This window comes from Elephantulus edwardii, unplaced genomic scaffold (assembly GCF_000299155.1).
Source record: "Elephantulus edwardii isolate Elephantulus edwardi_28Jun2011 unplaced genomic scaffold, EleEdw1.0 scaffold00015, whole genome shotgun sequence".
Classification (NCBI taxonomy): Eukaryota; Metazoa; Chordata; class Mammalia; order Macroscelidea; family Macroscelididae; genus Elephantulus; species Elephantulus edwardii.
The window spans coordinates 1356808-1383660 of record NW_006399765.1 but is presented as its reverse complement, the minus strand read 5'-3'; the positions used below and the strand labels follow the sequence as shown (position 1 = coordinate 1383660).

Sequence of the window (26853 nt, the reverse complement as noted above, 5' to 3'; positions counted from 1 at the left end):
GAGGGTTTTCAGAGGCTATAAATTACACAAGAGGAGAATGCCCATCTTTCTCCCATGGAGCAGCTCGTGGATTCGAACTGGCTGTCTTTGGGTTGGCAGTGCAACTTTTTACCCACTAAGCCACTCCAGCTCCCTCTAGAGAATGCTCCCCTTATGAATATTAAGGTTACTCATTTTCTAGTAAGAAATAAAAAATTCATCTTATTTCAAGCATCACATAGCACTTTCTTAAAGAGAGTTTTTATAAAACACCTTTCCAAGGGAGTGCTAGTGACTAGGGGCAAGAAGCTGCACTGCAATCCCAGAGGTGCACTGTTCGAATCCACCAGATGCTCCGCTGGAGAAGGAGGGACAATCTCCTCTTGTACCGGTCAGATTCAATTCAACAGTACACACAAGAAAATTAAAAAAAAAAAACAAAACACCAAAACCACACATTTCTTTATATATATATATATATATATATATATACTATGTTCATTGGTTGATAGAATAGAAAGCTAGAAGTGTATACTGGATCCCAGCTAAAAGTAAGATGCTTTAGATACAAATGTGCATATATATCTCTAATTATAACTATGCCATTTGTATTCACGCACACGTAATTTATAATAGGTGTGAGCTGGAAGTAGGTTATATAAAACTTAGAGACCTCTACCTATAACTGTTTATAGCAGTATATGAAATACAAAATAGATGCTGTTACAGCTATTGACTGTTACACCAGATGCCAAGCTCTTACCAGATGGCAAGTGAAAATAATCACATCTATAGCTGTGTGTGCCCATGTATAAAGTACCACATGCATACATGCATGTCTGTAACAAGTGTTTAATCCATGTTAGAGGATACATACACACATAATAGCTCACCCATACATATGTGGTGAGACAACTTTTTTTTTTCAAAACGAAAACCACTCAGACTGGGTGAGACAACCTTTTAAGAGTTAGCACCTTATTTCCAGATATTCAATTTTGAGACCCCCGCACCTAAAACCAAGCCCATTGCCACAAAGACAATTGTGACTCATCTGATGAGACAAGACAGGGCAGAGCTGCCCCATGGGATCCCCAAGCGTGTAATCTAAATGGAAGTAAGCTGCCACGTCTTTCCTGGCGAAGCTAGTGGATTCAAACTCCTGACCTTTCAGTTAACAGTGGAGTGCTTACCCACTGCAACAGCAGGCCTCCTCAACTCTGAGATAGAGGCAATATTCTTCATTATCTCCAGATAAGTAAGTTTAACTTTTCTAACACGTGCTTAGACTAACTAACAGAAGAAAAGGAAGCCCACCTTGAGAAAAAGCTATTAGGGAATAAACAAGAGAACGCCTTGCCAACATCAGGACTGCATCCACCCTCCCTCCCTCTCATGGAAGTGAAGGTCACACCAGTGGCTCAAAGTCATGTGGATTCCAGGCTATAATGGGCGAACAAAAGTTTATCTGGACATTTCCTTTCTCGATCTACACATGTTAAACTGTCTGAGCGTATTGCTTCTTGCAGAGTGTTTCGACTGTCAACTTCTTCTAAAGAGGTGTCCTTCCTCTCCTGGCTGGTTCCCTCACCTCCCTTTTTGTTGTTGTGTCTGAAGTCTCCTCGTAACTTTCCCTGCTTGTTGGGGCAGCACCTTTCCTTATCTTTGCTCCTTCCTTACTTCCTTATCTTAGTTCCTTCCCTAATTCCTCCCTCTGCTAGTGCCTTCATTCCTTCCTCAGGTGGAAGAGGTGGCTGGCTGGTCTTTGGGTTCCTTTTTAGTGTAACCTTTTGGTGATTATCCTGCCCACTAGATACCACTGGAGAAGGGGACAAACCATAGGTGGCAGCCACTTAGGGGCACAGGATGGCATTTGATTGAATAGTAGGCATGGTGGGAGTTCAGGGAAGGGACTTCTTGGAGGCAAGAAGGCAGGGCTCTGAAATGGAACATGAAATTAAAATCTACTTTTCTTACTTACCAATTTAGACTATTACCCACATCAACCTAGTAATTCTTTCTAAATTTGATAATTTCTGAGGCAAGTCTGGGCAATGGAGACATTCCAGAATGAAGGGTCCATGGCCATTTCTGGTGGGAGCATGCCAGGGCCAGAAACTGATTGTTCTGAGCGTCCCCATGACCCCCGCCCTTCTGATCCTGCTGACCTTTGCTGAACTCATCTCGGGAAATAGAGCTGATGGTCATTCCTGTTCTGCTTCCTACGAACCTATAACAAGAACCAGCAGCGGACTGCATGAAGTCAGGGAGCCCTGAGTATCAGCCCCACCACTATATTGCTGGGGGACTGTGCCGCCCCCCCCCTTTCTGGTCCCAAACTTCTCCATCAGTGAAATGTAACACTAGATTCTCGTTTAATTCTTTTACCAGTTTGTGGTTTGGGGGGTTGTTGTTGATTTTTAAATTCACTGCAGCCCTAAACCCTCCCACTTTTCTTTTCTTTTCTTTTTTTTTTAAGTGTTCCCCTTCACAAAAGGACCACACCATCCCTTTACATTCTTGGCACCCATGTTGATTTTTGCTGGTGTTGTTGTGATGTACTGTCAAGTCAGAACTAATTTACAGTTGGTCTTTCTGCTGGGTTTCAGAGCCTGAGATTCAGAGGAGAGATTGCCCATCTTTCTCTCATAGAGCAGCTGGTAGATTTGAACTCCTGCTTTTGAATTGACAGCACAACTCCTTACTCACTAAACCACCCGAGCTCCCTCCTCACACCCTTATGAGACCTAAAGCGAATCATTTTCTGCCCAGAGTAGAATGACTAACCTGCTATTATTATAAGGGTGTTTGAGCATCCTATTACTTAGGTGTGGACAGAAAAACTCCGCATGTTCCAAATGTTAATGGCTTTAGAACCTTGTCCAGATTTTCCAGAAATAATACAATGTGAAGATCAAGTGAGATCAAGCATCTGAAAGTCTATAATAATAATAATAATAATGGCAGCTGCAGCTAATAACTTATTGAGCAATCACTGTGTGCCAGGTTCTATTCAAAGTGCTTACGTGTACACTCCACTAAGAGCACCATAGACACTATTATTATCACCCCATTCTAGAGTCAAAGAGATTAGGCATAGAAAGATTGAGTCATTTACCCAAGCTTCCAGAACCAGAAGGTGGGGAAGCTGGGATTTGAACTCGGGCAGTTGTGTGAATTATAAAGCATCATAGAGACACCAGAGAATAGTGTTCCTAGTAGCTGATGGTTGATGACAATTCTTTCCTTGAGAATTCCCGAAGGGGCTTGGCTGGACCGCAGCCAGGGCTCGGTGTGGGTTGGGTGCTGTCCATTAGGGAGCTCGGTGAAAGAACCCTTTGAGAACTTGCTCAGGTAGAGAGGCCTGGAGTTCACCCTAGAAGTGGAACAGAGGTCTCTTTCTGCAGGACTTTACAAAGTTGAAGAACGGCAGGGCCAGTGAGAACTTAGAGACCTGCTCTTATAAAATGAAGAAGATGAGGACGCAGAGCCCAGAGAGAAGCGAACAGCCCAAGAAGGGCAAGCAGCTAGAGACAGTTAGATACTCGGATGTAAGCTCTTACAGGAGTTCCTTAACTTCTCTGTGCCTCAGTTTCCCATCTGTAAAATGAAGGGTTAGGTTAGGATCCCTTGGAGCTCTGGTGGCCTAGTGGTAAGAAGATGCATTACAATGCCAAAGGCACACAGTTTGAATCCACTAGTTGCTTTGCAGGAGAAGGATGGGCAATCTCCTCTTGTTTGATTAACTGCCTCTGAAAACTCACTGGATGGTCGGTGAAGGGTCGACTCTGACTCGATGGTACACCACACAAGATCAGGGGAACACAATGACTCCCTCCCACCCCCACCCCTCGGGTTTTTCTTACACTCACCACAGCTGTGAGATAAATATTCTTTTAAACTATTCTGCTTATGCCAATGGTTTGGCAAGAGGTACAACGCTCTGGAGTGTTCATTCTCTGCTTCAGAGTCAGGATGCTTTGTGAGTGCTCCGTTTGAACGTTTCTTTTATTCAGAATCACTCAAAAAGAGGGTCTCAAGGGCCCACTTCATCACGGAGCAGCAAACAAATGATTTGGAACAGCCTGGTCAAGCTTTTTGTTATCTTGACGTTGCTGGCTTACTTCCCTATTCCGTTTGACTGGATTCCCAGGTTTCTAGAGTCACAGACTAGAAACTGACTCTAGAAACACTCCCAGGCTCCCAGGTGGCAGACACTGAGGGTTGCCCAGCCCCGTGGCCAGGGAGGTGGGGCTGGCCAGTGTTTCTGGAGGCCAGCTGTAGCACCCACACCTCAGCCCCTCTTGCAATCTCCCAGCAACACCAGCTGTCCCCGCTAAGGCTCAGCCAGCCCCAGTCTACCTACAGCAACTTGCTCAGACTCGCAGTGAGCTCGAAAAACCGAGCTCAGAGAGAGCCGGGGCCGCAGGACAATCTGTTTCGACAGACATGATTAAGCACCCGCCGTGTGTCGGAATGTGCACCAAGCCCCACGAGGAGCCTGATGCAGAAACCTTGCTGATTTTGCTCACAGCAGCTTCTACAGATTGGCGATAATGGGTTAGGTGGAGTCACGTCTCAGAGGGAGCACAGACGGACAGACGGCTGGCAGGTCAGGAGAGACTTCTGGGAGGGAGTCTTTGAACTGGGAGGAGTGGCTGTTCAATGATAAAATTCTTCTTTCCTGTGGGGAGAAGATCTGAGTCCGATTGCTGGTCAATGTACCTCAAGCTCAGTCGCCACTCACCTGTCAGTGGACGCTGGTGTGTTCCTGTGATGTACAGACTTCAGTGGAGTTTCTAGGCTAAAATAGACTAGGGGAAAAGAGCTGGCAATCTACTTCTGAAAATACAGCGATAGAACCGCAAGGATCACAAGAGTTTGATCCTCAGTTTCTGGGGGGTGAGACGCAGGACCAGGCAATGTTCTGTGTTATGTGGGTGTGGCCAAGATTCTAGGCCAAATCAGCAGGATTTTACTAGTGGAAGGGTTGGGGCTTAGAGATACCTTCTAGGTAGAAGCTTCTGGCTGTTTATGAATCCAGCCAAGGCTACGAATTCAAAGATAAGCTTATCAGTGGCTGTGTCTAGGTAAACCATTCATCAACTGCAGAGATTGCATGGAGATTAATCTGGGTGTTGGTAAATAGGAAAGGTAGCAATCTGTATCTTTCCATGAACACCTACAGCAGGCGCTTCTCAGCTGCTACTCCTAAAGCCCCCAAAATAAGAATGGAACCCAGAGGGGTAGAGGGAGCAGGGCACACACAAACAGAAACTCAACGTAGAATTTCCATAGGAGTGCCTTCGGGCATTTTGAAAGGTACACTCATCACAAAAACTATGTATATGAAGTGGCCGGCCTCCAATAAAGGAGGAACTTGGACACATTTGTTATCATTTCTGTCTTCAATTCTTCTACGGCAAATAATAAAACACAGCTACTTACCAATTTTCAACCGACCTACCCTTCCCCCAGGGTTCTCTGTCACGTTCAAACAGGATGTGGAACTTGGTCTGTTTGCCACTTTCTTATCCCTCCTGTACGTCTGTCACCCACCTGGTGTCCCCCCTCCCACACTCCCTCTGCCTTCTTCCCAGGGAATTCCAGCCACCCACAGACTCATTCACAAAAATACTTTGTGGGTGTCTCCAAAGGCAATTTTTATGAAGATTTGACTTTATAATTACAAGAAGTTTCAAAATGTAGAAAAAAGAAAAACCATCTGTAATCCCACTGTTCCCATTTGCTCAAATTCACATCATTTTCATTGTTAAAATTTAACAGTTGATGGTTTTCTATTCAAACTTCTCTTTGTTGCTCAGTAAAGGTGAAATTATACATCTTAGAAGACATGCATGCAAGACAGTGTATAATAGATGCATCCCACTTTCTCCCACACCTGGTAATCAGCCACTTCACAAACAGTTTTGAACGAATCATATATGGTATTTTTTGTTTTGGTTTGGTTTTAAAAAAACTTTTGAGGGCAAAATAATAACAGATATATTTATTAGAAAGTTATCTCCCCAAAGAGACCTCCTTCCTTGAAATATGGAGGGGAGGCCAAGTCATGTATGTTTTTGACTAAACATTATATTAAGAGCATTTCCCCCATGTCATTGAATAATCATCAAAAACATGGTTTTAAATGTAAAATATGGTTTTTCATTTTCATTGTGTGGTTGGACCATAGTATTTTTTCTTACTGTCACCCTCCCCTTTTGGGGATTTTAAATACCCTTACAGTGAGCATTCTTATATTTAGACTTGAGTGTACCTATTCTTAATCATAAGAGATAGTAACTGCATATCCTGAATCAAAAGAATAACCATTTTTTAAGGCTGGTGGTGTCTATTGTCTGTCATTGCCTTCCTGAAAGGTTTTAACTATGAGCTGTTGTCAAGTGGATTCTAGTCCATGGCCATCCCACGTTGTCAGAGTAGAGCAATGTTCCATAGGATTTTCAACAGCTGGTTTTTCAGAAGTCTTAAATCTATCTTAAGTCTTTCTCTGATTTATGTAAAATCTAACTTTTTAAAGTCAGATCAGTACACTATATATACACACATGCGTAAGTCATTGTCACCAAGTCAGAATCAACTCACAGCTGATCTTGTGTTTCTGAGGTTGTAAAAGACACAGAAGGAGATGGCCCGTCTTTCTCCTTGGAGCTGATGATGGATTTGAAACTTGGGGTTCATGACACAGCACAAGTCCCTGCAGATTACAGCACCAAAGCTCCACAGATAGATGGATGGACGATGGATGGCTAGATGTTGTTGTTGTTGTTTGGGGCCATCGAGTCGTAGACAACTCATAGCGACCCTATGAACGAACGGCCTGAGCACTGTTGTACATAGAGTTTCTGGAGGCAAGCCATTTCGGAAGTGGATGCTGCTCCTGCTTCCAGGCTTGATTTAGTCAGGAGGCTCCAGCCAACACTGTCCACCATGGGTACCCATTACCAAGATTGGCACATCACTGTCACAGGCTTCAGCATCACAGCAAACACGAGTTACCTCTGTACAGCAACGCACAGACCAGTGCTATACCACCTAGAAGAACGTTTGACAGGAAAACAATTTGAACCTGGCCCGAGGGCCTCAGGCCCGAGTGGTCTTTGGGCTTAAGGCCGCCTCGTGGTTCAAAGCCTAGGCCCAGGCTGGCTAGCCTCGCTCCCGGAGACAGAGCAAACCTGCACGTAACAAACACATGCCCAGAAAAGCAGTTGACTCCAACAGCTTGCCACGATTCCTGCGCTCACACCACCATGCTCCTTCTGGCAAGGAGAACTTCCCAAGACCCTGGGAGGAGCCAACCAGGAACAACAGGATGGCTAGATAGATAACAAAATTATAGGTATAATTTTTAACTTTATTTTCTTACATCATTATAGCCATTTTTCCATGTCTATGCTAGATTTAGGGAGCACTGGTGGCCTACTGGCAAGAAGCTCCACTATAATCCCAAAGGCACACAGTTCGAATCTACCAGTTGCTCCATGGGAAAAAGATAGGTAATCTCCTCCGGTGCCATAACTGCCTCTGAAAATCCATTATAGGTCAGTTATTGTTGGTTCTGACTTGATAGTACACAACAACACACTAGATTTACCTCGTTCAGTTTGATAGCTACATTTGTATAACTATGCCATAATTCATCCAATATTTCCAATATTAAAACAGTCCTGCATAAACACCCCTCTAGACCCATCAATGTGTGTTAACATGAGTTTTTCCTTAGTCAAAATTCTTAGAAGTGGAATTACTGGCCCAGCGAGTATGGAGATTTTTAAAGGCTTTTGATACTCAGTACCAGCTCAGCCTCCAGAAATGTCACGCCAGCTGATGCTTCCTCTGCCTGCAGCCTCCGACCGGGTTCCTCCCGCCACACTGTTCAGCAATGAGCCACGTCCTCTCCTTTCATCTTCGTCAGTCTGATAGATGCAAATGGTATCTCTTCGCCAGTTTAATTTGCTTTTAATGTCAGTAAGGTTAAAACTATTTCCTCGTGATCATCGGTCATTTGTATTGCTTATAAAAATTCCCTGCTTGTTGCTCTTTATTGGAGTGTTTGACTTTAAACACAAAAGCCAAACATAGCTTTTCTTTCTTGTTGATTTGTAAGCATGTCTAGCATTAGTCATAGTAAATTGCTGTCTAGCATATCTACTGCATGTTTTTCCTATTGCATTGATTTTCTTAAAAAAAATTTTTTTTTCTCTCAAATCTTCCGATTGGATAAATTCTACTCATCTCTCTTCAAGTCTATTGACTCCTTTGTCATCTCTAGCTTCTCGCTTGCTGCTATTTTAATTTCTTAATCAGGTATTGGTGTTTTGTTTTTCTGGTTAAATATTATCATTTTGTTCTTTTTTTATGTTTTCTCTTACTTTGTTATGAGTTACTTCCTTTTCATTTGTTACAAGCATTCTTCCCCCTTGAGTGAGCATAGTTCTGGTGGCTTTAAAGTTCTTGTCTAATAATCCCAGTGTCTGGGTTAATTTAGCATTTGACCTGTTACTTGTCTTTTCTATTGAGGGTAACTCACGGTTTCCAGTTCTTTGAATGTGATATAATTTGGGGTGTCTGGGACATTTGGCATATCTGGATTCTATTGTTTTAGTAGCCTGCTTTATCAGAAGGGAGATCTGGTGGCTTAGTGGTAAGGAGTTGTGCTGCCAACCCAAAGGCACACGGTTTGAATCCACCAGCTGCTCTGAGGGAGGAAACCTGATGGAAGATCAGCTGTAAGTTGGTCCCGACTCAACAGTACTTTAACAATATTTTATCAGGAGTTCTAGTGGCAGCAAGTGAGTGAATCTATCTATAAACACAAACGCACGCACACAAAATGGCTGCCTGTAGGCTCTGAAGAGTAAGCAAAGCCGTTAAAACTCAGAGAAAGTGATTGGCATGGGGAGAGTAGTGCTTTTAGGGATTCCCTTCAGGACATATCATTCTCTCACTCTCATCATGGTCAAGTAGAAACCAACTCATGACTGACCCTCCAGCATGCGTCTGAGGCTGTTAATCATGTGAGAGAAAACTGTCCATCTTTCTTGCTTGGAGTGACTGGTAGATATTTTAGGTAGACTCGAATTGGGGAAAAAAATAAATAAATTCAAACTGCTAGAGAGCAATGATGTTAGACTAGAGTCTAAGGTGCACCTGATCCAAGCCATGGTCTTTGCAATTACTTGCCATGTCTCAGAGATCTGGACAATTACTAAGGATGGTAGAAGAAGAATCAATGCTTTTGAGTTGTGGTGCTGGAGAAGAGTATTGAACATACCATGGAACACCAAGAGAACAAAGAGATCTGTCTTGGAGAAGATGAAACCAAGTTTCTCTGTGGAGGCACGGATTTCGAAGCTCCTTCTCACATACTTTGGGCATGTGACCAGGAGGGACGGGTCCTTGGAGAAGGATGTTAAGCATGAAAGGGTTGAGGGACAACTCAGGAGAGGAAGACCCTGGATGAGATGGATTGACAGGGTAACTGGGGCAGTGGCATTAGGTGTGTGGAGTCAGTGAGACTGGCTCAGAATAGGTCAAGATTCAGAGCTTTCATACACAGGGTTGCTAGGAGTTGCAGCGACTCGATGTCGCATAATAACAAGCGGAAAATTCTCATCTTATCTGTGATAGGCAGCAGCTCAAATCTCACTCAGTTCAAGTCTTTTCTGTTTAGTAAGCTGTTACATATGTGCTTCAAAGTCTGAATCCAGAGTTCCCTCTGTGGAGTTATTTCTGATCTAGGATTTTCCCCTTAACACTCTAGTAACCCCAGTTTACCCAGACTCTGTCCCTGTAGTGCAGGTTAGAAATGCTGGGCTGTCTGGTTTTGTTGCCCTGTACATTTTTTTAAAAAATTAATTTTCATGAAAGTTTACAGAGACTTTGGGTTTCCATTCATTCATTGTTGCACTTTTCACCCTGCCCACCCTCCCCTCCAGTTTGTCCTTCTCTTTGAAAAGTAAAAGAAAAATCCTTTCATTGCTATACAGTCCTTCCCCCCAACTCCACTCCACTATGCAGCCTTCGTTCTGGATTCCTGTCCTGACAACTGCCCTGTACTTTAACCACCACAACTGTGGTCTGTCCTCTGGTGGCGTAGCTGCTAACCTGAAGGTTGCGCCTCTCTGGAAACTGGAATTAACCAACCCGTGCTTCTCCAGGAGGAAGACAGCCTACCATGTCTTATGTGATTTATGGCCTCTGAACCCCAGAGAAGGATCAGATATGAGTCAGTTCCAACTTGACTACAAAGAGAGAGAGTTATCTGTCCATAAGAAAGTCACAAAAAGTGCAACTCAGCCCATGCTGGTTGTTCCCTCCACATTTTGACCGCTTTTCTCACTCTTCAGAGCCCTCAGGTCACAATTTTTGGAGTTTGGTTTTGTTTGTTCAGCATTTTCTGTTGTTGTCTGCAGACACATACAGTTGTAGAGAACTTACTTGTTCTTTCCAGGAGCAGAACTCCACTTTACCAATCATTAGTATTTTGGGCTGATGGAAACTGTGCTGCAATCCCAAAGGTACACAGTTCAAGGCCACCAGCTGCTCTGAGGGAGAAGGATGGGCAGTCCCCTCCCATGTGATTAACTGCTTCTGAAAACCCACCAGAGAGTTAGCTATGGGTCTGTTCCAACTCTATGGTACACAACAATATATGCTTAACAGTTTTCCTTAGTCATAACCAGCAGTCTTTTGTTCTGTGACTCAAAGTTGGTATTCTGCTTAAAACAGTCTTTTCCACTTTACAAGTATAAGAAATTTTGTTTCTCAAGTTAGATAGAACTTGAATGTGTATTGATCTCATATTTTCTTCAAGTCAAACCAAAAACTGCCAAAGCTGCTATTAATGTAGCCGAAGTGGAAGGGGAGAGGATTAAAAGGAGGCATAATCAAGGGATGGAATGAGTCTGATTTGGGCTGATTGGCTGTTGCTCACGAGAGCAGGAGAGGAGAGAAGACAACTGTCGACAGCAGACACGACGAATAGCAATGCCGTGGACGAAGGGCGTGTGAGGACTCGGGCTCGATGCTGTGGAGCCTTCACCAACACCCAGCTGACCCTCCAGTGGGTGTGTGAGGCTGTGAACTGCATGGGAGAAGGAAGATTGCTCGTCTTTATTTTGCAGAGCCATTGGGGGATTTGAACCTCCAGAGTTTGGGCTAGCAGCACAACTTCCACAGATTACATCACCCGAGGCTCCCATTTGAGGACTGTCATTATCGATACTAGGAGCCACTGAGTCAGAACCAAATCATAGCAGACCCTCCAGTAGGTTTTCAGAGGCTATAAACTGCATGGAAAGAGGCTGTCCACCTTTCTCCTGTAAAGCAGTGGAAGGATTTGAACTGCCTGCCTTTGTGTTGGCAGCACCACTCCTTACCACTAAGCCAGCAGAGCTCCAGTTGAGGACTGTAATTATTGTTATTATATTCCGGTGAGTCAGAACCAACCCATAGCTCACCCTCCAGGGGGTTTTCAGAGGAAATTAATTGCACTGGAGGAGATTGCCCATCCCTGTTCCTCAGAGCAGCTGTTGGATTTGAACCACTTGCCTTTAGGATTACAGCACAGATTCTTATCTCTAGGCCACCAGAGCTCCCTTAATTTGAGGGCTGTTGTTGTTGTTAGGTGCCATTAAATTAAGTATGACTCATAGCGACCCTGATATGCTGTTCCAGTAGTTTTTGGATAATCTTCAGTAGAATCTTGCTTGCATGTGAAATCAATGATATCGTTTTAGAGTTTCCAAACTCTGTTGGGTCACTCTTCTTTGGAATGGAAGCAAATATAGATCTCTTCCAGTCAGTTGACCAAGTGGTTGTTCTCCAGATTTCTTGGCACAACTTGGTGAGCACATCCAGGGCAGCATCTGTGAGCTGAAATATGTCAATTGGTATACCATCTATTCCTGGGGCCTTATTTTTGCTATTTCCTTCAAAGCAGCTTGAACTTCTTCCTTCATCACCATAGGCTCTTGCTCATATGTGATTTCATTAAATTCTTCCGTGTCTGCCAGTTCCTTTTCATACAGTTATGCAGATGACACAACCCTGCTTGCTGAAACTGAGGAGGACCTGAAATGCTTGCTGCAGAGGGTCAAGGACTGCAGCCTTCAGTATGAATTGAGGCTCAATGTCAAGAAGACAGAGATTCTCACCACTGGACCAATTGGCAGCATCAGGATGGATGGCGAAGTTTGCTGTCAGGGACCTCTCCAAGGTACTGAAGAGCAATGGTGTCACTCTGGAGACTATGGTGTGTCTGATACAGGCTCTGGTCCTTGCAATCACTTGTTATGCATCAGAGAGTTGGGTAATGACTAAGGAGGATAGAAGGAGAATTGATGCCTTTGAGCTGTGGTGCTGGAGAAAAGTATTGAATGTACCCTGGACTGCCAAGAAAACAAACAGATTCATCCTAGAGAGGGTTAAACCAGGCTGCTCATTGGAGGCAAGGATTCTGAGGCTTCATCTGACATACTTTGGACATGTTGTAAGGAGGGACAGGTCCTTGGAGAGGGACATCAGGCTTGGGAGGGTGGAGGGACGGCACAGAAGGGGAAAGCCCTCTATGAGGTGGATTGATTCAGTGACTGGGGTAATCGGAATGGGTGAGTCGGAGGCAGTGCGATTGGCACAGGATAGAGCAGGGTTTAGGGCTGTTGTACATAGGGTCCCTATGAGTCGCAAGCGACTCGACGGCACATAACGACAACAATAACATAGCGACCCTATGAACAAAATATCTGAACCCTGCTCTAACCTGTGCCATCCTAACACTTCCTGACACACAAAAGCCCATTGCAGCAGACACCAGGTCAATCCACCTGGCCAAGGGTTTTCCTCTTCTTCTCTGACCCTCCACCCTTCCCAACATTATGTCCTTCTCCAAGGAATAGTCCCTCTTAGCAACATCCCCAAAGTATATGAGTTGTATGTGAGGTCTATGTGAGGTGAAGCCTCATCATTCTTGTCTCCAAAGAACACTCCAGCTGCATCCTCTCCAAGACATATCTGTTTGTTCTCTTGGCTGCCCATGGAATGTTCAGTGCTCTTCTCCAATACCATAGCTCAAAGGTGTCAGTTCTTCTGTCGTTCTTATTCGTTGTCCAGCTCTCAGATGCATAGCAAGTAGTCGGAAAGACCGTGGCCTGAATCAGACACACCTTAGTCCTCAAAGTGACATCATTACACCTCAATAATTTGGAGAGTTTCCTAACTGCAGATTTTCCCAGTTCAATGTGTCTCCTTATTTCCTCATTGCTGGTATAAAGGTGTTAATAGTGGATCCATGCAAGATGAAGCTGTTGACAGTTTCAATCTCTCCATCCATCATGATGTTGTCTATAGGTCTAGTAGTAAGAATCTTTTTTTCTTGCTATTGAGACACAATCTATACTGATGGCTACATTCCTTGATTTTCTGCAACAGTGCTTTTAAGCCCTGCTCACTTTCAGCACGCAAGGTTGTGTCGTCTGCATATCACAAGTTATTAATGAGTGTCCCTCCAATCCTGATGCCACACTCCTCTTCACAAAGTCCAGCTTCTCAAATAATTTACTCAGCTCGCACAGCCGCCTCCTGGTCCAGGTATAGATTCTGCATGGGCATAATTAATTAATTAAAACAATTAATATTTGTTCCCATTCCCAAGAAAGGTGATTCAACTGAATGTGGAAACTATCGAACAATATCACTAATATCACATGCAAGAAAATACTGCTGAAGAACATTCAAAGATGGCTAGAACAGTACATAGAAAGGGAACTGCCAGAATTAGAAGAGGCCATGGCATCAGATATCATTGCTAATGTCAGATGGATCTTGGCTGCAAGTAAAGAATTCCAGAAGAATGTGTATTTATGCTTTCTTGACTAGGCAAAGGCATTTGTGTGGATCATAACAACTTATGGCTGACACTGAGAAGAAGGGGAATCCCAGAGCATTTACTTTGAGGGCTAGGAGAGATAATTCTCAATCCTGACTCCACCATTCTAAAAAGATTAACAATTATTATTTCCCTCAACCCCTTATCTATCAACCAGAAGCAAAGCTTACTACTACTAGGTTACTAGGGTTTTGATGGAGTACAACTTTTCAGATGTTTCTAGGCTACTGCTTTTCAGGCTTTTTGGTGAATCTCGCTTTGAAAAAGCCAAAACTACACCCAATAAGTGGTTATAAACTCAAGTTTGTGAGTTACGGCCATCCTTTTAAGAAATAAAACAAGATGGCATGGGAAGGGAAAGAAAAGACAGAAAATGTTTAGTCTGAGAGTCTCCTCCAGACCTGTCACTCCAGCTGCACCCTACACAGACTCTCCTCCGTGGATGGAGAAGTGAGGGCCGGATGCCTTCCAGGCAACTGTATCAAACCCACAAGTATCCCTTCTCACAGTGGCAGGAAAGCCCAGCGGTGGAAGGCTGAGGCTTTGAAGTAAAAAACTTTTCACCTGTATAAGACCATTATTGTAGAGCTTGTATGAGGATCCAAGGAGGGGCATGAGGGAGGAGGGATGAGGATAGGTGGGGCCTGGGGGAGGAGTGGGGGACTGGGGGGGGGGGGGAAAGGGGTGTAATCACAGGGTTACACAATTTGATGGGTAGAGGGAGGGGTGGTTAAAGGAAATGAGGAAGATCCAGTGTGAAAAATCAATGCATACAAACTTTGTAAATAATCCAGTTTAAAAGATAAATTTTATTTTAAAAAAAAAAGTAGCTGCCACTGTTAGCTGCTTTACCTTTCTAAATTTCCGCTTCTCTAAACTGGGGATAAAAATGGTCTCTATCTCATTGTGCTATGAGGTCTTCCCCTCTCCCCCCCTTTTTTTCCTCTTAATTGTGATTTTAACAAAACTTTACAGAAAAGTTGGATTTTTCATTCCTTCACTGTTGTATTTTCCTCCCTATCCTCCCCCTATTCACTTAAAAAAAAAATTCATTCATTGTTGCATAATTTCCTCCCTGCCTCCACCCATCCCCCAGTCCACTTTGCTATGCACCTCTTATTCTGAACTGTTGTCATACAAATAATGCCTCATCATATATTCCTTTTAAACAGTTCTTTGCTTCAGCTGTTCCAATGCAGTGTTCATTATTTATCCCATCTTTTTCTTTGCTTTCCATTTTCTGCCACCAAATCCCATGTCAGCCCTATTTTCTAACAGTGGTGTTGTACAGTGTTTGTCCTTTTGTGGCCAAGATATTCACTCAGCATAATGTCCTCAAGGGTCACCCATGTTGTCTAATATTTTGAGTTCCTTGTTTTTCCAGTGCTGCATAGTATTCTACTGTGTGGATATACCATAGTTTTTCTATCCATTCTTTTGTTGATGGGCTCTTGGGTTGTTTCCATCTCTTTGCTATTGAATAACACAGCAGTGTGCATATGTCTGTTTAGGTGACATCTCTGTTTTCTTTAGGATATTTTCCTGGTAGTGGAATTGCTGGGTCAAATGGTAATTTTATTTCAACTTTTTGAGGAAGCACCAAACTGCCATCCATAGTGGTTGCACCATTTTACACTCCTACCAGCAGCGAATAAGGCTCCCAATCTCTCCCCAACCTCATTAGCATTTGTTGTTTGTTGCTTTGTTGAACTTTGCTATTGTTACCACAGTTAGATGATACCTTGTAGTTGTTTTGCACTATGAGGTCTTAAATGAGACAATGCTTACAAAGGCTGGGCCAGACATGAGCATCAAGCCGCTGGACGATCAGGTCAGAGGTGTGCTGTTGGCTGCTCACCACCGTGTGGTTGTGGACAGGCTTTTCAATCTGTGCTTCTGTCTTCAGGAACTTCCACGTCTGGAATGAAGGCTGGTTTACCCGATCGGACCTGGGCCCCATGTACAGCGGATGGCAGGTGCTGGACGCCACTCCTCAGGAGCGGAGCCAAGGTAAGCCCGCTGTCCACCGGCTGCTGCGCCTTCTCTGGGTTTGTCCTGTGTCACACGCAGAGATCCAGGAGACTCCTGGAATGCACGTGGGATTAAGACAAAATATTTTCAAGGGAGATTCCCCCTTCTATTTTTGTTTGGCTCAAGTTGCTACTGAAACAAGTGCCCACGTTGGCTGCCAGGCCTGCACTGTGGAGGCGGCAGCCCTGGCATGTGCCAGGCAGCCAGGGGAAAGGCCACTCACTGCCAGCAATGCTGTTCCTGAACCACCACTAGAAACCTGTCCCTTCAGCACAGAGGCCTCCGATCCTCCATTACCTTTGGGATTTAGCCAGATCCCTTGACTCAGCTCAAGCCTCCCACTCTCTGTCTCCTTCTCATGGCCTTCCATGGCCAGCCGGGCCTCCCACTCTCTGTCTCCTTCTCATGGCCCAGTGGTTCTTCTGCTGAGCTGAGCTTTCCCTGGGGCCTGGCCTGTGCTCCAGGCTCTCGTCTCCCACCCCTGGCCTCTCGGATGCCTTGACCCTTGTCTCCTCTGACTTCTAAAGTCCATTCTCTCTGTCCCTTTCATGTGGAACTATTTCTTTCAAACTTAAAAAGAGTGATCATAAAAGTAATCTATGCCCATGGTTTTTAAAATATCCAAATGGTCCTAAAAAGATTAGCAATTACTATTTCCATCCACCCCCTCATCTTTCAACCGGAAAAAAAGCTTTCCAGGTCTCTAGGCTTTTGAGGGAGTGCAACTTTTCAGATGTTTCCTAGGCCACTGTTGTGTGAACTTTTTGGTGACACTTACTCTTAAAAAGCTAAAACTAATGATGGGCATAGTCCAATAATGATTAATTTTATAAAATATAATGCATAGGAATGGTTGTATGAAACAGAATGTGAATGAAGAATAGTGTGAAACAAGGTATACAAACTTTGTAAGCAAACCAATATAAAATAACATTTTAAAAAAACTAAAACTATACCTGTTAAATGGTTATAAAATCAAGTCAGAGAGTTATGGCCATCTTTTGAGAAATAAAACAAGAAAAGGTAGACAATGTTTAAAAGAGGAAAGAAAAGATCAGGAAGTATTGCACACAGTAAGGGTAAGTGTTGTTGTTGTTGTTGTTGTTGTGTGCCATCAAGTTGGAACTGACTCACAACTGACCCTCCAGTTGGTTTTAAGAGGCTATCTACCCCACAGGCGGAGATTGCCCATCTTTGTCTTTCAAAGCAGTCAGTGAATTCAAACCACCTGTCTTAGGGTTGGCAACTCCTTCCATCAGGCCAGGAGAGCTCTCTAAATAATATGTCACAATAGGAAAGCATTCATAAAAGTGTTACAATATCAAAGTGTAAATTTGCATATATGTTTTTGTATATATATTTCAAAAATGTTCATATCAAATAGTATAAAAATGTTCATATATGTGTCACAATATCAAGATGTCCTTCTGAGGGTCTTGGAGGGAAATCAAAATGAAAAGTCCTGGAGAGAGAGAGAGAGAAAAGTAAACACAGATGAGATCATAATTCATTTTCTTCTGCATCCCTCCTCTTTTGTTTTTTAAGCTGAGCATTTCATGTATGAAACCACCTATCTGAGCTGCTAGGGGAGGGAGATGGTCAGAGCTGGGGGAGCAAGAGATTCTGGGGGGCTGACGGTTCAGGGAAGTCTCCCTGGAGGGATGAGCCTTGTAGGAGAACATAACCTGGAGAGAAAAGAGGCAGCCGGCTGAGGGTGGAGTAGGATGCCTTCCCTTGTTGGGATACAGGCTTCAGGCAGTCGGTCAGCGTGGATGTCATCCAACCCTCAAAAGTGCGAGATGGGTCGTCCACTCCCCAGTGCGAGATGGGAGTTTGGCCAGGATGCTGTTGCAGGAAGCAATAGCCCTGGAGAGTCTCTGCCAAGCACCAAAGAAGTGGGGGTCACTGGTCAGATTTGGGATGGGATAGAGGCAGGGTGGCCGGGGTGGTCTTGGAAGGCCCTTAGCAGGAGCAGGCGGTTCTCAGTGTGCCTTCTACCCACCAGGGGTGTTCCAGTGCGGCCCTGCCTCAGTGATCGGAGTCCGCGAGGGTGACTTGGACCAGGAGTTCGACATGCCCTTCGTCTTTGCCGAGGTGAATGCTGACCGCATCACCTGGATCATTGACAGCAGAACCAACTCTCAGAAGAAGAATTCCTCCGACCCACGCTCTGTGGGCAAGTACATCAGCACCAAGGCCGTGGGCAGCAACTCGCGCATGGACGTCACGGAGAAATACAAGTACCCAGAAGGTAGGGGAGTCCCACTCTGGACAGGTGGGTGGCGAGAGCACCGGCCTCCTCCAGGTCTCCTGAGCCCTCGGCCAGTTCTGCAGGGACAGGAGGACAACTCCCAGTGCCTGATGCCCAGTTCCCCACACTGCTTCCCACGGGGACAGATGTCTGCAGGTGGAAATGCGCTTCAGGGTGCAGGTCCCATTGCCAGCTGGCTCCCTCCCCACCCTGAACAGCTGGTGTGACAGCGCCATGACCCCGCCTCATGGGGAGAAACTTTGCGCCCACAGGAGGCCACAGAGACTTTCCAGGAGACGTTTCTACCTAAGCCTGCTGCCCCCACAGCCTCTGGGAAACTCAGGCCAAACCAAAACCAACCTGTCGCCACCATGTTGGTTCCAATTCCTGGTGACCCCGTGAGTGACAAGAGCAGAAGTGGCCACACAATTTTCTTTGTTAAAGTCTCTACAGATTCCTTCAGTGCTGGAGTTTGTCCTCCAACACTTAGGTTGAAAGTTGGCTTTTTGTGAGGGACCTTAGGCAGGAAACATCAACCAAAATGAGAAATAAACAAAGACGCCCCTAGACCTCACCTGTAATGGACCTCAAAGGCTTTGCAAGAGGCCAGATGAGGCATGACACTGCCACAAGGCAGCGAGCGGCCCAGCTCCCTGGAACCTCTGACATCATCTTGGTTTTATTTGAGGAACCCCCCAGGACGAGTGGTGCCCACAGGCCTGCCTTTACCCAGAGACACCAGCTGCTCCTTTTCCAAGCCTTTCATCAGAGCCAGGAGGTGTCTTTATTTCAAACCAAAGCCGCTGTCATCAAGTGGGCTCTGGCTCAGTGACTGGGTTTTTAATTTGTCTGTATTTTACTGGAGGTGATTGTCTTTCTTTCCCTCTGGCGGATTTGAACTGCTGATCTTTTGGGTTATAGCCCAATGCATCATGCACTACACCACCACAGCTCCATATTTTTATCTTAGTGGCAACAAAAGTTCTGCATTTGAGGGGAAAGTTTCTTTTTATAACTTATTGTGATCACCAGCTCTCTCTCGCAGGCTCCAGCCAGTCTGTCATCTGGCCAACATTTCACTCTCTCTGAAATGCTTAGAAAAACTGCCAGGGCCTAGTCTGTGGGGAGTTGTGTTGCTAGCCCAAAGGTGCCCCCTCTCTGGTGGTTCGAATCCACTGGCCGTTCCATGGGGAGAAGATGGACAATCTCCTCCTGTGTGATTTACAGACTCAGAAAACCCACTGGAGGGTCAGTGCTGACTCGGTCCCAACTCGACGGCAATGAGTGAGTGGGAGTGTAAGTGCTGTGAAATGGTTAACTCTGCCAGTCCTCACCAGGCCAGGGAAAGGCCACAACCAGGTGCCCACAGCCAGCCATGAGGCCTGGCCAGCTTGTGACCTCAGTTGTATCTTATCAAAGAGCAAAGTCAGGCAAAGAGTCAGGTCCCAGTTAGGTGAGTGGCCTTTCCGAGCCAGGAGGGGCATCGCTGACGTTTACAGCATGGCCCTGGGGAGGGAGATTGGCAGCCCCCATAGGGCTCTGTAGCCTGTGCCGAGGTTGACGTCAGGCAGGCCTTCTCTCAGTCAAGCAGACCCTGGACGCACAGCTCTCTGCTGGCCTGGGGCCTGCAGTGGAGAGTGATGCAAACTGGCCCTCTGTCCTCAAGGACCCCGGGCTCCGGGAGAGTGGGAAGAAAATACCTTCAACAGCTATGTGATGTACAGACAAGCTCAGGGCTCCAAACCAAAATATCGTCCATCTGACGTACAGTGACACTCCATCAGGTTTCTGAGGCTGTATGCCTTGATGGAAAGAGACTCCCCATCTTCCTCCTGAGGAGCAGCTTGCGGATTCAAACCGCCAACCTTGCAGTTAGCAGCCCAGCATGCTGCATGCAATGCCACCAGGGTTCCTAGCAAACAAATAGCCTAGGAAAGGTTAAACGCCCCTCTCAGCACTTTCAACTGAGTGACCTCAAGGAGGTTTCTTACTGTCTCTGATCACCTGCAAAATGAGACTAGCAGCACCTGTCTGGAGTCACATTTGCATGAATAAATGTATCCAGAGACACCTAGGAAGACAGGACTGGCAATTGCTTCTGAAAAATCTGCCACCAAAAGCCCTATTGAGCATGACTGTACTCTCACACACAAGGGGTCCTTGTGAATCAGAATCAACTTGGTGACAATTGTGTACAAAGTGCCAACCAAGTACAGCACCTGGTACACAGTGCAGACCTAATACTTAGTGATAACTTATCAGTTCGCACATCTGCAGCCTCACTGGAATAATGGTTCCCAAGGTGACTGTTGCAGAGTGTGGTCTGCGTCCTGGGTCTCTCTCCCCCCTTGATCCTGCCTCCTGAGGGCTCAGCCTGTGCCAGTCAAGCAGTCCAGGCTATGATGGCCATAGCCAAGTTGGGGGACCCTGCAGGACTCTTGACAGTGCTCCAGCCTTGGCATGACAGGAAGGCCGAGCACCTTGCCCACTGTGGTCTGGCACGCCTTACCTCCTGATACCAACTTGTCTCGGAGCACCTGAGGGAGGAGGAGCTCATAAAATGTGTTGCTAAGCGCTCCCTGCAACAGCAGCTCCAGAGGGAAAAACAGGAGCAGGAAGTGGCGTGTTGAGTAAGCCCGGCAGGTGACCTACATAGGTGTCTGGGCTCCGGGCTCGGAGCCTCATTGTGCAAACATACCTGCTCTGAGATCCTGGGCAGGGAAGGCTCAGCTGCTTCTGCACAGACACCTGCTCTGGGTGTGGACTGACGAGAGAGAGCGGGAATGGAAAGACGCAGCCCACCAGGAACTGTCAGCTCTGGTAATGGACAAGCCTCTTTGTCAGAAGGGTGTTGTGGGAGGAGCCTGAGATTTAAGGTCTGGGCAACTAGGGGCTGATCCCCTGTCTGCCTCTCTCTCATCCCCAGAGTGGCCTGGACCAGTTCTCTTAAGGCCTTAATTCAGTCTTGAAGGACTTGGGTGGATTGGCAGTCAATGTCACTGCCAGTGTTGCTCACACCTTATGAGCAAGGACTAGCTAAGTTGTCAGGTGCTTGTAGTAGCTTATCTGGGGCCTTATAAGCAGAGGCACCATAAGGTGGGGACATTAGTGAGGTGTGTGGGTATAAAACGATCATCTTTCATTCCTGGAAAGTCAGCCTTTTCCCTTGACCTTGACTCGGTCTCCAGGTCATGACAGGGGCTGTGTGTGAACTGCTGATTCAGACCTGCCCTTCAGTTACTCAGCTCGGTGCCACGAAGCCAGGAGCTTCAGGGCACAGCCTGAGCCCTTTCTGTGGGCTGTTTACGCCACCGCCTTCATGGGCACCAGCACCTTAGTCACGGCAGAAAACCTGCCCTTTAATTCAGCCCTCATGTGAAAACTGACGTTTCTCAATAATTTGCACTAATTATAACTCGGGAGCCATACTAACCCTGGGAAGATCTCGTCAGCTGACACAGACAAAAGGGCCACTGGTGACTCTCATGGTGACTTTAGAGACAAATTAGAATGGCACAAACGAGTGGAAGGGCTTTTTGGAAAAGGAAATCAACCCTGAAATGGTCACTTTGAGTTTTTTGCCTGTGGACTAAGTCTAAACTTTTTGGTCTATTCTAAAATTTTTAACAGCTCTAATCTTATTTTAAGGGAGCTCTGGTGACCTAGTAGCAAGAGGCTGTGCTGCAATCCCAAAGGCACTTGGTTTGAGGCCACCAGCTGCTCCGTGGGAGAAGAATGGGCAATCTCCTCCCATGTGATTAACTGCTTCTGAAAACCCACCGAGGGTCAGCTATGGGTCAGTTTGACAGTACACAACAACAGCAATTTTATTTTAAAATTCTGTTTGTTCTTTGAGTCTCATGGATGACCTTTTTGCCAAAGAAACAACAAATTCTAGCCTAATTGACATATTAAGCAAATCACTGGGCCACGTGGGAGCCTTGAATTGGTCCTGACCATGCTTTCCTTCCAGCTTCCTAATACTCCCAGACCACTTGATTAAACACTAAACAGCTCATTGTCATCGAGTTACAACTAACTCATAGTCTCCAGTGGGTTTTCAGAGGCTGTAAATCACCGAGGCGAAACTGGCCCATCTTTTTGCCATGGGACGCTGGTGGACTCGAACTGCCTGCCTTTAGATAGCCAGTGAGCTCCTTAACCACTTGGCCTCCAGAGCTCATAGGTGGTGCTGTCCCTATAGAAACAGAGACACTGCTAATCCCAGTTGCTTTCTGGGTGGCACTAAGCCCTCTGTCCAGGTGTCACCACATTGTCCTGAAATGGTCCTCTCTCTTCCCGCCACTCAGGTTCCGCCCAGGAAAGACAAGTGTTCGAAAAGGCTTTGGGGAAACTCAAACCCAACCGCTTGTTCAACCCAACCTCAGCAGAGAGCTCCGAGGGAGAGGACCGGGCACCCAGCATCTCTGGGAAGTTCAAGGTCAATGGCATCCTGGCAGTGGGCCAGGAAGTCAACCTGTCCCTGCTGCTGAAAAACCTGACAAGTGACATGAAGACAGTGACTGTGCACATGACGGCCTGGACCATCGTCTACAACGGCACGCTGGTGCATGAGGTGTGGAAGGACTCTAGCACCATAGCCCTGGACCCTGAAGAAGGTAATTCATGCTGTAGTTAGTGGGGGCCCTGTGCACCCCAACAAGAATACTTGATGTTTCCTTGGGCTGGAGCACTTGCACTGGGCTCCAGGCAAGTCAGCAGTCAGCTTGGGTTAAGCCTTGGGCTTGATGATTTGGGAGGTGCTGTCACCCACAGATCAAAACTCAGGGTGGTGCCAACCAGACTCCTTCTACACCCTGGAAGGGGCGAGGCATTGGCGACCAGTAACCGAACAAGTGTATGCCACTTCCCGGCTTGCAATGCTCTTCCTGTGCGGCTGCCTCATTTGACCTCCTGACAAAGGCCCATTACCCCATCTTACCTGTTGCCATCAAGTCAGTTCCTATTGCAGGCAGCCCCGTGGGTCACAGGGTAGAACTCCTCCACAGATAACTTCTTTATGGAAGCCATTCACCAGGTCTTTCCTCGGAGGAGCTGCTGGGTGGGTTCGAACCCACAGTCATTAGGTTAGGTTAGCAGCTGATGTGAAACTGTGCCACTCACATTTGACAGAGGCAGAAACTGAAGGTTAGCAAGAGAGTTAGTTGCTTAAGGTCAATGTCACTAGTCACAGATAGCAATGGTGAGGCCTTGGGCTCTGCTGTCCTGATGCCAATGCTGTCCCTTTCCTTTCAATGTGGCTTTGCTGTCATTCACCTCAAAGAACTTCCCACCACCTGCCACCTCATCTCCCCACAACCATCCTCTATTCAGGCCCGACCCTGGAAGGGGTGCAACATCCCACAGCTCCTGAACCTGTGCCCTATTTCTACCCCCCTCCCCAAAGCTGCCTAGGCTTCTGACAAGAGGGATGAGCTTTCTCAGGGATCTGAGCTTTCTCAGGAGTCTGAGCATTTGAGAGGAAGAGTGACTTCTTGTCCCTGGGAAGTGAAGTGGAGCAGAGAAAGCTCTAGAAGGCTTAGCATGCAGGTGTGCCCACACTGGCCAAATCCTTCAAGCTGTTAGGAAGTTTGGACACTTGCACAGCAGCTTAATAAGGGCGGGGTGATTATTTGTTTTGCATATGGAACTAATAAAAACTGATTAATTAGCCAGCCCATCTTAAAGGATTCTGTCTGCAAAGAAAAAGAGGCAAGTTCCACCTGTCAGAGGAGAGGTGCATTCCCCCTGCAATCTGTCTGCTGGCAGGATTCCAGCAGAAATCTTCTCACCGCCAGAAGGGCCTGCCTGGCTGTTATTTACCTCTGAAGCCCCACAGAGGAGCCGTTTCATAGGCCAGGAATAATTGCTGGCGGGGCAGTGGTTAAGAAAACACACTTGGGCAGGAGCAGGTGAAGCAGTTTGAGGGTCTCCGAGCTGTGATCCCACCTCAGTCCCTTCCTCTTCTGGAGCCTTTGATTCACTTCCTGAGAGGGTGGGGCCAGCGCACCAGAGCCCGCTGTCCACATTTTGGGCAGCCTGACAAATTCTCCTGAATGGGAGAAGCAAATGGCAGCTCCCCCTTCCACCCACCCACTCTCTTTCAGGGCTGTAAAGTCAGAACCAATCACAGCTCACACTCCAGTGAGTTTTCAAGACGCTGTACATTGTACAGGAGGAATTTTTACTGTGTTAGGTGCCATTAAGGACCATATGACTCGTATGACCCTGTGAACAAAAGATCTGAACCCTGTCCTCTTCTGTCCCATCCTTATTACCTTTGACACACTTGGGCCCATTGCTGCAGTCACTGTATCAATCCATCTTGCTAAGGATTTTCCTTTCGTTCACTGACCCTCCACCTTTCCAAGCATGATGTCCCTTTCTGAGGAATAGCTTCTCCTAATAATAGCTTTGTCTCATTTACACTCATGAGGAGATTGTCCATCTTTCTCCCACAGATCAACTGGGGGGAACCACCAGAGAGGCACCCCACTATTGGGGTAGCCACATAACTCCCTATGGACTGGGCCACCAGAACTCCGCAGACAGTGTGACTAAAAGTGTATATGACACCTCGGGAGCCCCAGCAAATGCAGGACAGCATGAGGGAGAGGAGGCAGTAACATGATTGAGAGAAACCAGCTAACCTGCAACATGTTATTAACGTGGGTTTTAACACCTCTGCCATCTGAGAAGGAGGAGGCCCCAGGGCCTATGATGTCAGAGGAAGGACCTTGGAGCTTGGGAATGGACCAGGTAAACCGAGAGAGGTCAGGTCAGGCGTCTCTGTCCGTGGGAGTCAGGAGAGTTATCACGTGGTGCTGACAACATGCCTGCTTCACCTATGAAATGCTGAGAAGGGCGGAGGCTTCTCCTAAGGGTGAGGTGATCTGGGCTCAGGGGCTGCAGGGCACGGTGCAGAGGTTCTGAATCTTATTCCAAAGGCAGCAAGGAACTGAGGGAGCTTTTGAGCTGATGTGATTTCAGAAGAAAAAAAGAAGGAAAAAAAAAATTCATGTTCTGAAGCAGAGTGGGGGAGCATAGACCCTTTTGGGAAAGGAGAAATGCAAGGTGGGGAGGCAATTTGGATGCTGTTGCAATAGAATCAACTTATTCGATAACCTGGAAAGATCCTGGCGTCCTGTCCAGTCACTGCTGCTGCTTTTATTAATACGATCGCTGTTACAAATAAAGTCAGTGTCTGTATTCTTCCCTTGTCCCTCAGAGGGAAACTTGGCCTCTGACATATCGTAGGTGGGGGAAGAAGTGGTGGGACCTCCTGTCTCTGCAAACCCACCTTTTGGGGAATCTGCCCATTGGAACAAAGGCCTGGTCAACCCTGATGCCGCCTGGAGGCTGCGCAGGGCAGAGGTCTGCTCTGCTCCCACCGAGCCTGGCCCACAGACAGGCCGGCCCAGCCCAGCCTTGCAGGTCCTCCTGGCCAGTTCCCCTTACTGAGCTCCCATCAGCCTTTGCAGGTTTCAGGACTGGGCCAGCCCCTCTCACACTGCTCCCTTGTGTCTCCCTCCAGAAACGCAGTACCCTGTGAAGATCTCTTACGCTCAGTACGAGAAGTACCTGAAAGCCGACAACATGATCCGCATCACGGCCGTGTGCAAGGTCTCCGATGAGGGAGAGGTGGTGGTGGGGCGGGATGTCATCCTGGACAACCCCGCCCTGACCCTGGAGGTGAGGCCCAGCTGTGGGGCAGGGGTGGTGGAGAGGTTCACCTGTGAGCTGTGCCAGTCACCTCATAAGACACCCTCACACTGGCAGAGGCCGTTCTGGTCCAGCCTCTGCCACCCAGACAAGTCAAGGGCATCCGTCCTGGTCAGTACCCTCAGCCTTGACTTATCTCCCTAGATGAGCTGGCAGCTTCTAGTAGACCCACCAGAGAAACTGCCTGGACCCTCTACAGCACATTCCCCTGTCCTGAGGGCTGTTGTTGTTGTTGTTGTTGTTGTTACGTTCCATTAAGTCGCTTGTGACTCATAGTGACCCTATGTACAACAGCCCTGAAACCTGCTCTATCCTGTGCCGACTTTACTGTTTCTGACACATTTACCCTCATTACTCCAGTCACTGTATCAATCCATCTCACTGATGGTCTTGAGGGTTAAGCACCTGCTTTATCAGGCCCTGTGCCCACTCTGAAGTCACAGAGAGACACAGCTGTGGGTCCTGCCCCCAGGAGCTGACATGTCCTCTCCTGGGCCCCTGCCCAGTCCCTCTGACACACATATGTCATAGGCCAGGAAGAGATGCTATTTGCAAGCACCTCTTCACCCTCTGGACCCCAGAGTGGCTGACCCTAACTCTTGGAAGCCCCGTCCCACGCTCCCCTGCCCTGTCCTTTCTCACATGAGTAAACAGAGGCCCCAGGACAGAGGGATGAACCGGTTACTGCCTGAGCGAGCCCACACGTCAGGCTGGACGCCTAGCCTAGTCTTCCTGCCAAATGTCACAACCCAGCAAAAGCCTCCTCAGAATGTGTCACTGCCCTGGGGGAGTAAGGACCCCCTCTTATTCTGCTTTTGAAGGACTTGCTCTGCCTATAGGCCCCACAGAGATGTAGGGAGTGCCTGAGTGAGACAGCACAACTGAGGAGTCCCCGAGGGACAGGTGACAGGCAGATGATGGCCAAGAGGACAGAGTCTTGCTCATGGATTCCCACAGT

General features: G+C 46.8%; 1 protein-coding gene across 1 annotated transcript in view; it reads left to right on the top strand.

The window, feature by feature from the left end:
- The window catches only part of TGM3 (transglutaminase 3), a 50086-nt gene that overhangs the window by 17112 nt on the left and 6121 nt on the right, over window positions 1-26853 (top strand). The window contains exons 8-11 of the mRNA XM_006881670.1: window positions 15798-15901; window positions 17928-18173; window positions 22484-22792; window positions 25708-25865. Coding sequence (XP_006881732.1) covers window positions 15798-15901; window positions 17928-18173; window positions 22484-22792; window positions 25708-25865 — 817 coding nt within the window. The remainder of the gene's footprint in view (window positions 1-15797; window positions 15902-17927; window positions 18174-22483; window positions 22793-25707; window positions 25866-26853) is intronic.